The sequence below is a fragment of the Ammospiza caudacuta genome, chromosome 5 (assembly GCF_027887145.1).
Source record: "Ammospiza caudacuta isolate bAmmCau1 chromosome 5, bAmmCau1.pri, whole genome shotgun sequence".
Lineage (NCBI taxonomy): Eukaryota > Metazoa > Chordata > Aves > Passeriformes > Passerellidae > Ammospiza > Ammospiza caudacuta.
The window spans coordinates 44,051,529-44,066,006 of NC_080597.1; the positions used below are offsets into that span (position 1 = coordinate 44,051,529).

The 14,478-nt window shown below is 42.3% G+C and overlaps 1 protein-coding gene across 2 annotated transcripts; it reads right to left on the reverse strand.

The window, feature by feature from the left end:
* Positions 1 to 455: 455 nt before the first annotated feature.
* DYRK2 (dual specificity tyrosine phosphorylation regulated kinase 2) lies at positions 456 to 14,061 on the reverse strand. Of its 2 annotated transcripts, XM_058804975.1 has the most exons (3): positions 13,861 to 14,061; positions 12,970 to 13,106; positions 456 to 4,775 (listed from the first exon to the last, which is right to left on the reverse strand). In XM_058804975.1, exons 1-3 carry the CDS (start codon positions 13,913 to 13,915, stop codon positions 3,174 to 3,176), a joined length of 1,794 nt encoding a protein of 597 aa, XP_058660958.1. In that variant the 5' UTR covers positions 13,916 to 14,061; the 3' UTR covers positions 456 to 3,173. The 2 variants fall into 2 exon arrangements, with proteins under 2 accessions (XP_058660958.1, XP_058660959.1); XM_058804976.1 differs by lacking the exon at positions 12,970 to 13,106 and having other exon boundaries at positions 13,861 to 14,035.
* Between the last annotated feature and the right edge of the window lie 417 nt (positions 14,062 to 14,478).

A 14,478-nucleotide genomic window follows, 5' to 3' on the forward strand; every position in this document is an offset into this window, starting at 1 on the left:
TTTCTATTAAGGCCTCGATCATCTACAGGATGTTTTAAGACAGGTATAGCACTTAAAAATAGATTTCATCCCTACTAAGCAGTATTCCAAGGGTTAAAGAGGCCAAGATGCATTTACAACAAAAGGCACATTGTTAACACCAAGGGCACAATCCATCCTCTATCCTTAATCTACACATCTTGCATCACTCTCTTGTTCCAACATTTAAGTGGTAATGAACACACCAGTGGTGCAAGAAACTGAGCCAAGTGAGACTGCAACCAAAGACAACACTGTGCTGTTACTAAATCTGAAAATAGCTCAGACGTCCCCAGACAATGGTAACATGTGAGACCAAGCACTGTTTCCAAGCCAACTTCTATCAGCCTAATTATCAGAGCCCTTAGAATAAAATCACATCAAAGCAAGAGGCAACATCCTTCCCCCCTCCCCCCCGCCCTTTGTTACAGGTATAAATAAGCTACAATAAAATGCAGCTACATCTCTTCAAAACCTTGATGTAGCTGCTCCTTTAGTATAGAGGAAGTTCCACTGTATCTGGGTTAAAAAAATAGCTCTTCACACTATAGTTTGGCCTTTAAGTTTCCGGTAGCATTTATGAAGAAGGTGGATCATAAATGCATTATTGGCATTAAGAACTGGTTACATGAAAAAGAAAATTTAGTGGTTGTAGCCCATTAATGACCCATGAACACCACAAATGTTTTCACCTTAAGTTGCCACAAAAGGCAGGAACATGTATCAATGTCTGCTTTAAAAAATGTCATGGGAGATGATTCTTCTTTCACCCTTAACATCAGCATCCCTATTTCCCAACTTTTGCAGGAAGAGTTAAGGTAGAAAGGAGTGGTAAAGTCAAGCAGGTGGTGGAGGAAGTAAAGATTCCCTGTTACTGTAGAAAAATACAAAGAATTGTATTCCCACAGTCATGAGAGTTAGTTAATTCTACATTAAAATTAATATATCTCTTTTCCAGACTTAGAATTTACTGACCATAATTTACTGGATATTAATATTCTAAACCCCACTTTTCTTAGAAGTATTATATTTCATTTTTAACATGATTTCACACATGTTTACATATTGCACTTACACATATTGTATAAAGTTGTGAACAGTTAACACGAAATAATTTAATTTGACTAGAGGCAAGAAATTATCTTTTTATTTTAAAAAGAAAGAAAAATGGTTGATTGACAGTCTAATTTTTACATTTATCAATCAACAAATAACATCCTCTACTCAGAAATTATTTTGGAGCTTCTTTAGGTGTTGACTTTTTGGCAAGAAGTTCAGCGATACGTTTCCTGAGAATTCTGTCATTTTTTTCTTTATATCCCTCCCCCAGTCTTACATTAAATTAAAAAATAAAACAAACCAACAAAGAAAAATTAAGCTGTAAGTGGTAAATTAACCAATATGAAGGAGAACTTAACCGGAAACTTTCTTGGCCTCTCAGGGGACCATGCTTTAAGTAATTTTCATAATTTGTACAAGTAACTCAGTAAAATCTGTGCATATAAATGTTGTTTGTAAGTAAAGTTACTGAGGTTTAATGCAATCCATTCTAGTATGTCTTATTCTAACATCCATAAACGCTTAAGGATTGTTCTACTTAGTTTAAAATTCCCTTTTCTTATGTTTTATACATCCAATGTAGACCACAGCCATTGTATGCATTAAAATACTGATCTCAGATTTCAAACTGTTCCTGTTGAAAACATGCTACAACATGTGAATACCTCTCTCGTAGGTCTAGATACTATTCTTTAGTAGACCATCTTTCTTCCATGAATGCAGTTAAAAGTAAAAAAGAAAAACCAAGCATTAGCACACACACGTGAACAAATCTACACATATCTCTAAATGTTCTTTCAAAGTTCATTTTCATCTACAAATGCCAAAGATTAAATCAAATCCCAAGTGCTGAGCTTTCCTTTGATAATTTTCCCTTATTAGAAAATATCTAGGATGGTGTCTTCCAAATGAAAACCTTCCCACTGAGGATCTTTCCTTCTACAGTTAAGCTGTCTAAGGTGAAGTACTCCTGTACAGGAAGCAATGTAGTAACACCGTGTTTGCCCCTACATGCAGATTTGATCTGAAGTGTAAATGTACCACAGAAGTCACAGTCACTCAAACATTGTCAGAGGAAATAAAAGCAACCTTGAAATCCATGTAGTTTAACAGTCTGGAAGTTACAGTATAAAACTGACAGAATGAGCACTTCTGCCTATGTGATTTTGGGAGATCAAGCTGCACATTAGAAAAAACAGAAGAGAAGAGATGTGGAAAAAAAAAACCAAAAAAGAAAAAAGGAGAACCTGTGTGAATGCTCAACATTACAAACCTGAAATGAAATTCAGAACAATTTTGCTTTACCAACTAATCAGCCACTTTCAAATTCAGAGAAACAGACATATTGCCATTTTCACGCTTTCCAAGACCACCCATTCCTCTCACTCTACCACGTGGCATGCAAAGTAAGTCATTTTAGCCCCGGTGTTATTTTTTGCATTATGTTTAAATTATCATTTTAATCAAAGCCCATAACTTTTAAATAGAGAAAGTATTCCATAGGAGGTGACAGTATTTTTAGTGATACCATGACTTTCTCTGGGCTACCACATAAAGAATGACAATAGAACATGCTATGGCTCCACTTTAAACTACAAGTTTACAAGTGCTTAACTGTATTCTTTGAGTATTCTCCCTTGAGTCCAGTCAGTTATAGATGTGAGTGTGCACAGAATCCAAACCAAACCCCTAAAATCCAAAAGGTAGTCCTTCAAATTTACCCCAGGTTAAAACTAATATGAACCATGGAAGAGAAAGGTTAATACCTTTGATACCACGCTGCAATGCATGACAGTCATGTTGTAACCAGTGGCCTGCCACTGATGTTTATTACTGTGTCACACTAGTTACAGTAAGGCTAATTGTACTGTAGAAGACAAACATTTTAAAAAATAAGTATAAAAACTTAAAGCATTGTCCCCGTATTTTTATAAAAACAAAATTAACATTTAAAATTACATTTAAAATGAGTGCTGAAAGATACAAATGAATAGATTTATTGAGCAAATAAAAATGCATAACTGAGCTAATTTTTCATACAAATAAGGCTCAGCCACATTGTATCTCTCATATTAACAGCATTGGGTTTTTCAAACTCAGCTAACGAGTTTTGGCAACACTGTTCTTTGCTGAATATTCCCATTGGCATCTGTCATCTGTGCCAAATTAGTCCTCAGTTTTGAAGCTGAGCTTGAAGTCGGAGGTAACTTGGAAATTGAAGTTATAGCACCAGTACTCTCTGAAATTCTCTTTGCTGAGGCCTTTTCCCCAGTTGGAGGTTTTGGCAACCGTCTCCTTAACCAGGGATGCCGCAAAGCCTGGCTGGGTGTCAAACGGGCAGCAGGATCCCATTCTAAACACTGTTTTAAGAAGTCAAGGAAGAGGGGATCATCACACCCCTTTAATGCGTTACCCCACTCTCTGCTCTCTGGTGGGCCACGCAGTTTTCCCCTCCGAGAGCGTCCACCATTAAGTACTACAGAGCCATCAGACAAGGTTGTGATGCTGCAATAGCGGGGATAACCCTTAGAGCTCACAAAGTTTTTCGCTCGCTTGGATGACTCTAAGAGTTTTGGAGCAGGCATGCCCAATAGTTCAATCATACAAGCCAGCTGATCTCCTTCATCTTCTCCAGGTAAAAGCGGATAACCGGTCAGAAGCTCTGCTAGGATACAGCCCAAGCTCCACATATCTATGGGCATGCCATAACGAGCACCGAGGATGACTTCGGGTGCACGATAAAACCGTGACTGAATGTAAGTGTAGACACGCTGATGCTCGTAACAGCTTGAGCCAAAATCAATCACTTTAATACCACTTCTACCCTGTTGTTTCAACAGAATGTTCTCAGGTTTAAGGTCACAGTGAATGATTCTGTTTTTGTGCAAAGCATCCAAGCACTGTAAAATTGAGTGGGCAAACTTCCGAACCAAAGGCAGGCTAAAGCCCTGAAACTTGTTTTTCTTTATTAATTCATACAGGTTCATGCTCAGCAACTCAAATGTCATGCAGATATGGCTGCGGAATGTGAAGTTTTCCAACATGTGAATAACATTCATGTTGTTATCCTTATCTTGCTTCCGAAGGTGTTCCAGGATCTTAATTTCTTCCGCAGCTTGGCGGTGGAAACGTTTTTCATTTCTCACCATTTTTAGTGCCACGTGCTGATGCATCTTGTGATCATAGGCCTTCACCACCTGCCCAAAGCTTCCTTTCCCTATAACTTTCAGGACTTCATACCTGTATGCAATGTGATCATGGGGTACTTGAATGTAAGACCCTTGCTCATCGTCATACCCACAGTTGTTTGAACCACCAACAACGCCTTGCCGCTTCTTTGCATTTGGACCCAAGAAGTATATTTCAGGGTAGCTAAAAATCTCATGATGCTCAAAAGCTGTTAACTTTTGCATGTATTGCTTCATTGCTTGCTCTGGTGTGATAACAGCAGTTTTCACCTTCCCTGTTCCATCTGAGGATTTTAAAGAGCTGGAGCTCCCTTGTCGCCTGTGGGCACTCTCTGTCTGTCTGTCCTGAACCACTGGCAATCCAGATTTGCCTAGCGTTGTAAGTCCATTTGGCTGCGTTGTCAGAACCGTTCTCTTGTTACTATTATCTTCAAAGAGCTGCTGAACCTGGACTTGTCCATGGCTACTAACATGTAGGTGCTCATTCATTGTGTGCTTACCGCCTCCAACCTAAAATTGAAAATAAATACATACCCAGTTAACAAGAAAGACATGAACTCCATGCTTCAACATTCACTCTGCAACCCTACATTCGGCCTAAATCACCTCAACATGAAGTGTCTTCTTATATGTCAATTGTTTACAGAGAATCTAAAAAATACAGCATGTATACTCTGACACTGCTGGATGCTATTAAATTTCCTGATTCTTGTTTCTCAAATGCTATTTTCATGTCTCTCCAAAATGTCTGCAACAAGGCAATCACAAGCGCGCTACCATGAGAAGCTAACGATATTTCCAAGCAATCTTTAAGGCAGCAGACCTGTAACATCAAGATGCATGCTTGACTTCATAATAGTAACAGTTTTACAGATGCTGAAGATAACATACAATGTCTGTAAGAACTTAAATGGCTTATGCTCTCATCACCTGTTCTCAGAAATCAAGATTTTAACTTCCTAAATTTGTTGTGTATCAAAGGTTACAGATACATTTTTAAGCAATAAGGAATGTGTTGTGACACACACAAAGAGGAAAAGAACCCACACATTTCTGAAGTTCAGGAATGTAACTTACTGCTTGCAATTGAGACAGTCACAAGTCAGCAAAACATTCCAATCAATGAAAAATAAGCATATGCTTTAGCACTTTCCCAAACCAGCCTAACGATAACTTTTAACCAAAATGAGATTTGGGGCCTTACGCAGACTTGAGTAGAAAGCAAATCTTTGCCTTGAGGAACATAAGTAACTTTATTTTATAGGAATGGAAAAAAAGTATTACTAGATTTTAGAAATTAGATTTGTTCTCGACAGTGTGTCCATGGGAATAAACAGTAGCCTTCAGCATTTTCAAGCAAACAAACAGCAAAGTACTGGGGTGTGAAAACAGGTATTGCTCCAAACCTGTTATTTTAAAGAATAAATAAGAAATTTACAGGCATATCTGCCAGTTAAATAGCTGTCCTTAAAATTCCTTATTTGCTCTCAAGTAGAGGATAATTAGTTTGTCTTCTGCCTGGTCTTACACAAATGTGGGAAGAATTCCCCTGCTGTCTCTCCAGCTGATTCACCAGTCTTAATATTTATGTCAAATTACTAACGAAAAGTTCACTGATACTGTCAGACAGATGATCAAGCCAGAGCTGAGAACACTTTTCATCTGAACTGTATTTTTTCTATATTTTTTCTAGGCAGCTAAGGATAACACATCCCTTGTTCACTTAAGGTTGCTGAAATGAAATCAGAAAATGACAGTTGTGTGCTGTGATATGAGGCAATGAAATCTGTGCTGCAACAGCAAAGTGCTTCCTAATGAGAAAACCCAGACATGCAAGGCAGACTCAAGCATACTTTGTGCTTCTGTTAAGGCATCAGTCTGATACAGCAGAAGCATATTTTTGTAAATTCACTAACTTGCTCCCAAAGACATGCCAGCTGGACACTAGCTTCACCTTTGGACAGTATATTGAAATTTGCAGCTCTGAAACTCATATAATGTAAGAAGGGCTCTCAGGGACCGCTTCTGCCAAGTTGACTGCTCTTCTGATTCCATTTTGACTGATGTTCATTCATCATTGCAGTTTGACTGTGTATGTTTGTTTGAAGAGAAATTTAGGCTCACACTGTCAAATTTGATCAATCTCATAGAAAGCACTACCACACAATCACAACTCAGAGCAAAGATGTTTGTAATATTTAAGCACAATGAAGATATACAGGAAATCAACAAAAGCTCCCTTCCTAGTTTGATGTCTCAAAAGCACCAGAAATGAAACCATTAAGAGGACTTCTCTTTTGCCTACAGGCAATTCCTGCAGGTCAAGTTTGAGGCACACTGCAGTAGCAGTTTCCTGAAGGTTGCCCTGATCCTGTATATAAACAGCAGTTACTGCAGAGAAAAAAAAAATTGCCCCAAGAGCTGCTAAATCACCTATTTCAGAAGAACCAGATCTAGTTAGTAAGATGTGTCATAGGTTCAGCACTGGAGAGCTGCGCAAGAAAGGCATAATGAAGCAGCAGAGTAAACATACAATTCCAAAGACTCAAGCTAGGAAACTCTAGGTACAAAAATTTATTCTCCAACACTAATTGAACAAAAGCAGAACATATCTAGACAAACTGGGAGTAGGCAATATGAATGTAGACAATGAAGAAAGAATAACACTGCAAAAGTAATTTTTAAGAACTTTTTAACCCAAATACTCATTACCACAGCTCAAGTCTTGAATTTTTTTCCCCTCAAGTCACCTGTTTTCACAGTTAACTATTTTCCACCCTTCCTAAGCACTGCTTGCTTCAATGTATGTATTGAGAAGTTCTTCAGGGCTTGGGAAAAAACCCATATATTTATTCTGTCTCAACAGGGACTAAAAAGTGTGTTTGTGAACACATTCTGAAGTGTAAACCATGTAGCTTCCTGCACCTTCAGGCAGATTCATGGTTTTCCAAGCAGCAGAATGAAATCACTAGCATTATTCCAACTTCAACCCAAATCCTAAGTAACTGGTTTTGCCAGTTTCAGTCAGCTGCTTGCGAATGGAAATGCAGATGCAGACAGTAGCGCTGCTTTTCTTTGTAGAAAATTACCACATTATCACAGGCTCTATTCCAAAAGCTGCACAGGAGAAGAGAGCTCACTCTTCTTTCAGAAAAGCCCAACAAAAAGGGTTTTAGAGCTATCAGACACAGCACAACCACAAAGTACATAACAAAAATGAACTTTACTCATCTATTTCCAACCCGGATGAGAGCTGGATTTACACCAGTCCTTTGCTCTGCCTATCTACTTCTGGCTACTTGGGTGTCTGAGGTTGCTGTCAGGCTCAGGCTTGCACTGCTCACAAGCTTCTCGAGCAACATGGTAAGTTCCTGAACCACAACTAATGGGCTTGGCAAGCTACAAAAGACGACAGCCTTCTCAGTCCCATACCAAACTCTTCTTAGTACACAAAAGCTCCATCAGCCTATCAACCGAAACCGCACACCTGAGAGGTTTGCAACACCTTCATTTTGCTTCTGCAGATGGACCCGTAAATTCCAGAACCAGCAACCTACACAACTGACCACCTGCATGCACTTATAAAGCTTACTGATTATATATTGTGTTGTTTGTGCTCAAACCCATCCACACCTTCTAAGATTTACATATTTTTGTAGCACATATAATCAAAAAGCTACTGTTGTAAGTCTATAAAATATATTGAAATAACTGGTGAGCTTGAACCCATCTTCCTGAATCTTCTGACACCATCAATTACGTAACAGCAAATATTACAATGCGGTGTTTCTTTTCTTTTCTTTCTTAGTAGTTTCTCATAACTTCAAAATCACCATTAAGATCTTTTACTTTGTTATGTTCATTTTATGGAAGTTGATGACTATGCCAAAAACACTCACCTAATCTTTGAAGTAGATACACCAAGCAAAACAAAACTACACCCTAAACTATGATCAATAAATAAATAAAAAAGAAACAAAACTTTAATTTGAGGGTGGTATTATTTGGGTTTCTTTTGCCTTCACAAATGGATTTAGGAACAGAAGTAGAGCATTAACTTACTAAGGCAACAGACCTGTAACAACAGGGAAGTAGCATAAAAATGAATCCAGCCTACTAACAAGGTGGCAGACCCATTTACAATTCCTCTGCAGTACACTCACCCAATGCATTGATCTGTTTCAAGACCTTTTACAAGAGTAATAGGACTGAACCCCACAGGAGCATGTACCTCTTCTCGACTTCATCCTCCAAATGCATCAAAATGTTATGTAATTGTATCATATTTCATCTCTGGCACAGTCACTTCTGTGATTATTAGCACCCTATAAAACTATCCAAGACAGACACATGATTCAGCTATATCTTATAATTTTATTTTGAGCAAAATCACAGAAAAAAGATTTTGCTGTCAATCAAAATCTAAAAAGGTTTGTAAAATTAATCTTAATAACAGAGCAATCATGATAGCCTGCTGAAACACTGCATAGGAATAAGATGTCATTATCTGCTATTACTTTGCACAGATGAGGACAAAGGGAGAAACAGTGTTCTAAAGTAGTAACTTAATTAAAGAATAATTGTTACACTATATACCCCTTTTTTCACAGCATTTCTGGGCGTGCCAGTTTCAGCCCTACTGCGTCAAACACACAAGAAGCATATGGTATCAGGTGCAGCATGCTTCACTGCCTATTTTGTTGACTACAAAACAAAAGCCTGAGCAAAGGTACAAAAGGCCTTTTTTTTCCTCGATAAACTAATTAAAAAACATTCCTCTGTTCAGAACTAAAAATACTTGCTAATTATACTGGATTATCCCTAATGGTTTTATCATGAGTATAGGTTTTATACACCAAAAAATCTAAGCCTTTGTTGAGCTTGGGGCTCAACAAAAGTGGTAGAAAGAATAGACCACTCGGATTTTTGCTGTTGCTGTATCTGGTCTTTTTTTTTTGAAAAGCTTATTTTTTGAAAAGTTAAACAACTTCATATAGCAAATATTTTCACAGACTGAACTATGCCTCAAGAGTCATACTGATTCTTAATTTTTTTAATTCTCTTAGGGGTGCAGTGAGTTTGAATACTTCAGGGACATCCTGCATTTATTACACATGATGAAACTCAAAAGGACAGCCAATGTACACTAAAATGAACTCCTCGGGTTAGGTGAACTATACAAATATGACAGATGTGCCTAAAAGTACTGCAGTTCCTACAGCACCACAGTCACCAGCTGCTGGAACCCAAATTTCACAGCTGACCTCCACAGCCCTTGAAAGTTAAGACAGCCTCATATTCCCCCCAGATACAAATTTTAAATAGAGGAAGAAACATCCAAAGAAAATGAGATGTAGTAAAATGCAGATAATGACTGCATAGTTATTACCACTCAAATGTGACAGTATTTCTGTGGCAATTTATTAGATTAAAACATCACAATAAGAAGGTATTTGCTTTGGTTTTACCTGCTTTAAAGCAGATGACAACCGCAAAAATTAGCAGCATGTGACCTACCAGGTCTTTGCATTAACAGAGTCCAGGAATCTCTGTTCCATTATAATGTAAGTCAATTAAAAAAAATTAAATTAAAAAAATCCAGACTAATACAATGACTGATGCAAAAGTCTATGGGTAAACATTCAACGCTGGTGGCAAAAGAAAACAGGCTTGCTGTACAGAAATCTTAGAAAGGGCTTGAAGGAGGGAGGGCACTGAATCATGCATTGTAAATGGGTTGTTTTACAGTACTAGACAGAAGGATAAAAACATTAATACTGGTGTACTGCAAGAGAAACAGAAACAGTGCAGAATGCAGGAATACATGCCAAGCAAGAAAGAACAGAGACAGAGATGAGTCTGGAAGAGAGACTCACAGACAGGTTGGAATTTATACAAGCAGAGCAGCAGGCAAGCAAGATAATCTCTACTGCAACATGTCAACTGGATGTTACGAGACCATAATGAAATAGGAGAGAGTGAATGGAAAAAGGTTCCAATCATCACAGCAAGAACTTAAGGCTTCCAAAGAGAAAACACTGACTTTGGAAAGGAAAATTAAGAGGACAAGGGGTTGAAAACAGGTTCATGTTTTCCACCACAAGGCAAAGAAGACAGCCAGGGATGGAAGCATACACAAATAAGCCTAGGATGAAGGCATACTTAAAAAAAAATAAACAAAACCTTTCCCTAGTAGAACACACAACCCTGCCTGCTTAGCAACAAAGGCTGCTGTGCTTGCAAAGACTGCCACCAAAACCTCTGTCCCATTTTATGAAGCTTGTGTAAAACATCATCTTCTCCCCTTCTATCCATGCTATTTATAATCTACCAAACAATGAAATTTCACTTGACACTAGGAAACCACTGTTTCAGCAGAGGCTGGATCACACAAATAAGAAATATGACAGGTAGTTGACTTCTTCCCTGTCTGCATTAAAAGAAAAACCCTTCAGCCTAAACAAAATGTAACTTCTACCTCAGTTTCTCTCACAATTAGCATACATACTATGCACGCTTATATATAAACACCAGCAGTTCACCCACTTAAGCACACCATACGTTCTGAAAGTCTGAAACACAAACAGAAATATTCTGGTTTTAGCTATTACAGAAGCCACATAGATACAACAGAGATGAAAACAGCACAAGCAAATGGACACAAGAAGGAAAATAATTTAACAAAACTGAAAGGACCCATTTTAAACGGGTCTGATTGGAGGAAGTGGTGGGACGCAAAACCAATGGTTTCAATCTGTCAGTGTCAGCTGAGGTCAGTAGGCCTAAGTTTACAGAACAGATACTGCCCCCCTTTTTTCAGGTTAAAATCCAGCATTCTGGTGTCAAATCTGATCCTTACCACAAAAAGGTATGTTAGCAAACCACAAAATAACCACCTACAAAGGCAGTATGAGGCATTTCTGTAATAGCACCCTAGGCTAAAAAACCACTGTAGAGTAGGCTCTTTATCACAAAGGAAAGACAGACTTTGAAACAGTCAGAATCTAGAGGGACATGATCCATCGCCATATAATGCTTGATCACTCCTGGGTGCTTCCAGAAGTACACATATATATGCTACATATAAACACAGGCACACATACACAATCACATACTTGTAAAGATACTTGGAACACAGAAATGTAACATTTGAACACCCCTTGAATGCTTTTATAAAGACTGCATCTTTACATACATATATATATATATCTTTACATACATACATATATATATATATATATACACAAAGAGACACTATATATAATATATATATACACAATCTTTGTATAAGAATACCAAAATTCTGTACTTCCAAAATTAGTAAGTAGTCACAGAAAAACAGCTGGACCACCATGGTTTCACAAATCCTAAATTAAGTCTAGGCTCTGTTACATGTGAGCCCTACTGTAAATGCACTTGCATGATTGGTGCCCAGGCTGTTTTTACTATGTTTCTTCTTCTATGATTTTGTTTAAAGAAACCCTTAAGCTGTTGCCCCAACTCTAAAATCAAGCAGCACTTAACTGGTATACAAATGTGAAAAAAATTGGCCTTATATACTAACAAACAATTCAGACATGTCCTCTAGCTACATAAATATACAATGGAGTTGATCTCAAGCATGCAGGTCCACCTTGAATTTGCAGAATACTCCTCACTCCTTTTGAGAATACTCTCTCTCTCTCTATATATATATATATATTTACTGATTTTTTTATTTAACTTAAGACAATTCTTGCTATAAATGGATTTGAATAAGATGTTTTACCCCTGGAAAGTCACTGAAACACTAATATCTAAATGCACAGTTTCACCTTCCACTAGCCCATAATCACATTACCATTTAAAGCTCTGCCATATGTTTACATGGGTAGTATGTGAGCATCCACGAAGAACTCATTAATTCTATGAAAAATATGCCATCAATGTCTTTCAGGGTCAGTATGAAATCTTTCAGAATGTAAAAGGAAATGTATGCAATAAAAATTTCAGATATTTAGTGTTAACATGACAGTATATAGACCCCTCTCTCTACTCTGTCATGCCTTCAGGACAGAGATACCTCCTCTTACCCATATATAGTGGCATACTTGGGAAGTTTCATTCCTAGTAGATTAACTAGGAGTGGGAGATAACGTGAGATATCACAGAACCGGAAAATATCACCCTTTTTGTGCCATCAGCTCTTATTTCTTTATAAGTAAATACTACTGCAGCAATAAAGGCAGATCCATCCAATCATTGTCCCTAAACACAGCGATAGCTATCTCTAGGGAAGACTGCGATCTGCCTGAGCTGATCAGACATCTGAAGGGGAGAGGAGCCTTTATTTTTCACCACAGCTCATACGACATTTTAATCACAGGGACTAACCTCATCTCAAAATATGTATTCACCAGAACATCTCCTCTATGCGAGTGTGAAAGATCGAATTTGTCTCTGAAAATGAGACATAAAACCACCCTGAAGGGGAGGGGGGGGGGGGGAGCCGGGGAGGGAGAAAGCAATGTGTGCAGTTACAGGGTCCCAGCCTCACAACAAGCACGCACATTTCATCGGAGCCTGCAGAAATCCACCGCACGCAGCTCCAGCACCACGCTGCGCCCCGGGGGCCATGCGCGCTCGGTACTGCCGCTGGGCGCACCTGGCGGGCCAGACCCCCCTTCCCCGCTCCCCGTCCGCACCCTCCCCTGCCCGGGCTCACCGTGTGGGAAGCGTTGCTGGCCCTGAGCGGCGGCAATGCGAGGGGCGATGGCGGGCCGGTCCCAGCTCCTGCCCGGGAGACCCCGGCTCCGGTGCCCGGGGAAGACGGCAGCGGGCGGCTGCTGTCCCCTGACCTGCCTGCGGAGAGCAGAGGGGTGAGCGCGGCGGGCAGCTGCGGCCCCTCGGGCAGCGAGCCCGCCGGGGCGGCGGCCCCAGCGCTCGGCCGGCACCGCCGCCCGTCTTGCTTGAGGCAGAAGCCATTAAAAGCTAATCACCGCCGCGGCGCACACACGCACCGATCCGGCTAATAGCGCGGGCGGGCCGTGCTCGCCCGGCTAAGCCCTTCATCTGAGATTAACCCGCCACCGGCAGGCGCCTAACCGGGAGAACGAGCCGGCTCTGCTCCGCGCACGCCTCGGAGCTGGACGGCTGCCCGCGCCTCCCGCCTCCCCCCGAGCCGTCTGGCCCGAAGAAATCCCGGCGCCGCCGGGGACCCGCCAGGAGTTCACAAGTCTGCCGCGGGAAGCGGCGGCGAACACCGCTGCCCCTTGTCAAACGCAGCCGGCTCCGGCACCCGCCGCGATCCCCAGGTCTCCTTGGGTCGTTTCCCTGCCTGATTTCTCTCGGGCCCCCGCTCACCCCGCCCCGCTCCCCCAAGGCGAACTCGCCATCCCGCACCACAGCGGCTCGCCGGAACCCAGCGCGCAGCCCCCGACGGCCCCCCGGGCTCGGCTGCCGCGGGGGGAGGGCGGATCATTGTTCCACACACACGGCACCTCTGCGGCGGCGGCCGCGGGGCCCCCGAGCCCCCCCGCCCCCGTCCCCCTCCGCCGGGCCTCCGCAGCCCGGCCCAGCGGTGGCGGTCGCGGCGGCCCTCGCTCGCTCTCCTTACCGGCTGGATAGGCAGCACCAGCGGCGGCGCTAGCCGAGGGTTTTCTGGTTAACATGGCCGCTGGAGAGGAGGGAGAGGAAAAGGCATGTCAGGGTGGCTCTCCTCCGCTGCTCCTCGGCCTCTCCGGGCGGCGTCTGCCTCTCTTCTCCGATCAGCTACACCCAGACCCAGACACGTCCTGCGCTGCATCCCCCTGGCCCCGGGCCGGCCGGACAGACCCTCCAACGGCCCGCCGTCGCCTCCCGCCGCAGCCGCGGCAGCAGCAGCCGAGCCGCCGCCGCAGCCCCCGGCCCAAGCTCATCACCTCCCCCGCCCCCGCCCCGGTCGCCCCGGTCCCCTCGCACGGAGGAGGGGGCAGCAGCAGGCGGCCGGACAGGACCCTCCTCCTCGCGCGGTGGAGCGGGGACAAACAGCACACAGGATCGGCAGTCCCCGCCCCGTCGGCCGCGTGCCCTCCTTCCGTCCCTCCCCGCCGCTCCCTCCTGTTCCCTACCGCTCCGCCGCCGCGGAGGCGGCGCGGCCCGCGGCTCCCCCCGGGCGCCGCACGTCCGCCCGCCCGCCCTCCCATCCGCACAACGGCCGCGCCGCCCGCTCGCCCGCCCCGCCCGCACAACGGCC

Excerpts from the sequence above, each read along its gene's own strand:
- DYRK2 (XM_058804975.1), bottom strand. The coding sequence starts at position 13,915 with ATGTTAACCAGAAAACCCTCGGCTAGCGCCGCCGCTGGTGCTGCCTAT. Across the intron at positions 13,107-13,860 it reads TGGTGCTGCCTATCCAGCCG|GCAGGTCAGGGGACAGCAGC; the intron begins GTAAGGAGAGCG and ends TGCTCTCCGCAG. Across the intron at positions 4,776-12,969 it reads CCAGCAACGCTTCCCACACG|GTTGGAGGCGGTAAGCACAC; the intron begins GTGAGCCCGGGC and ends TTTCAATTTTAG.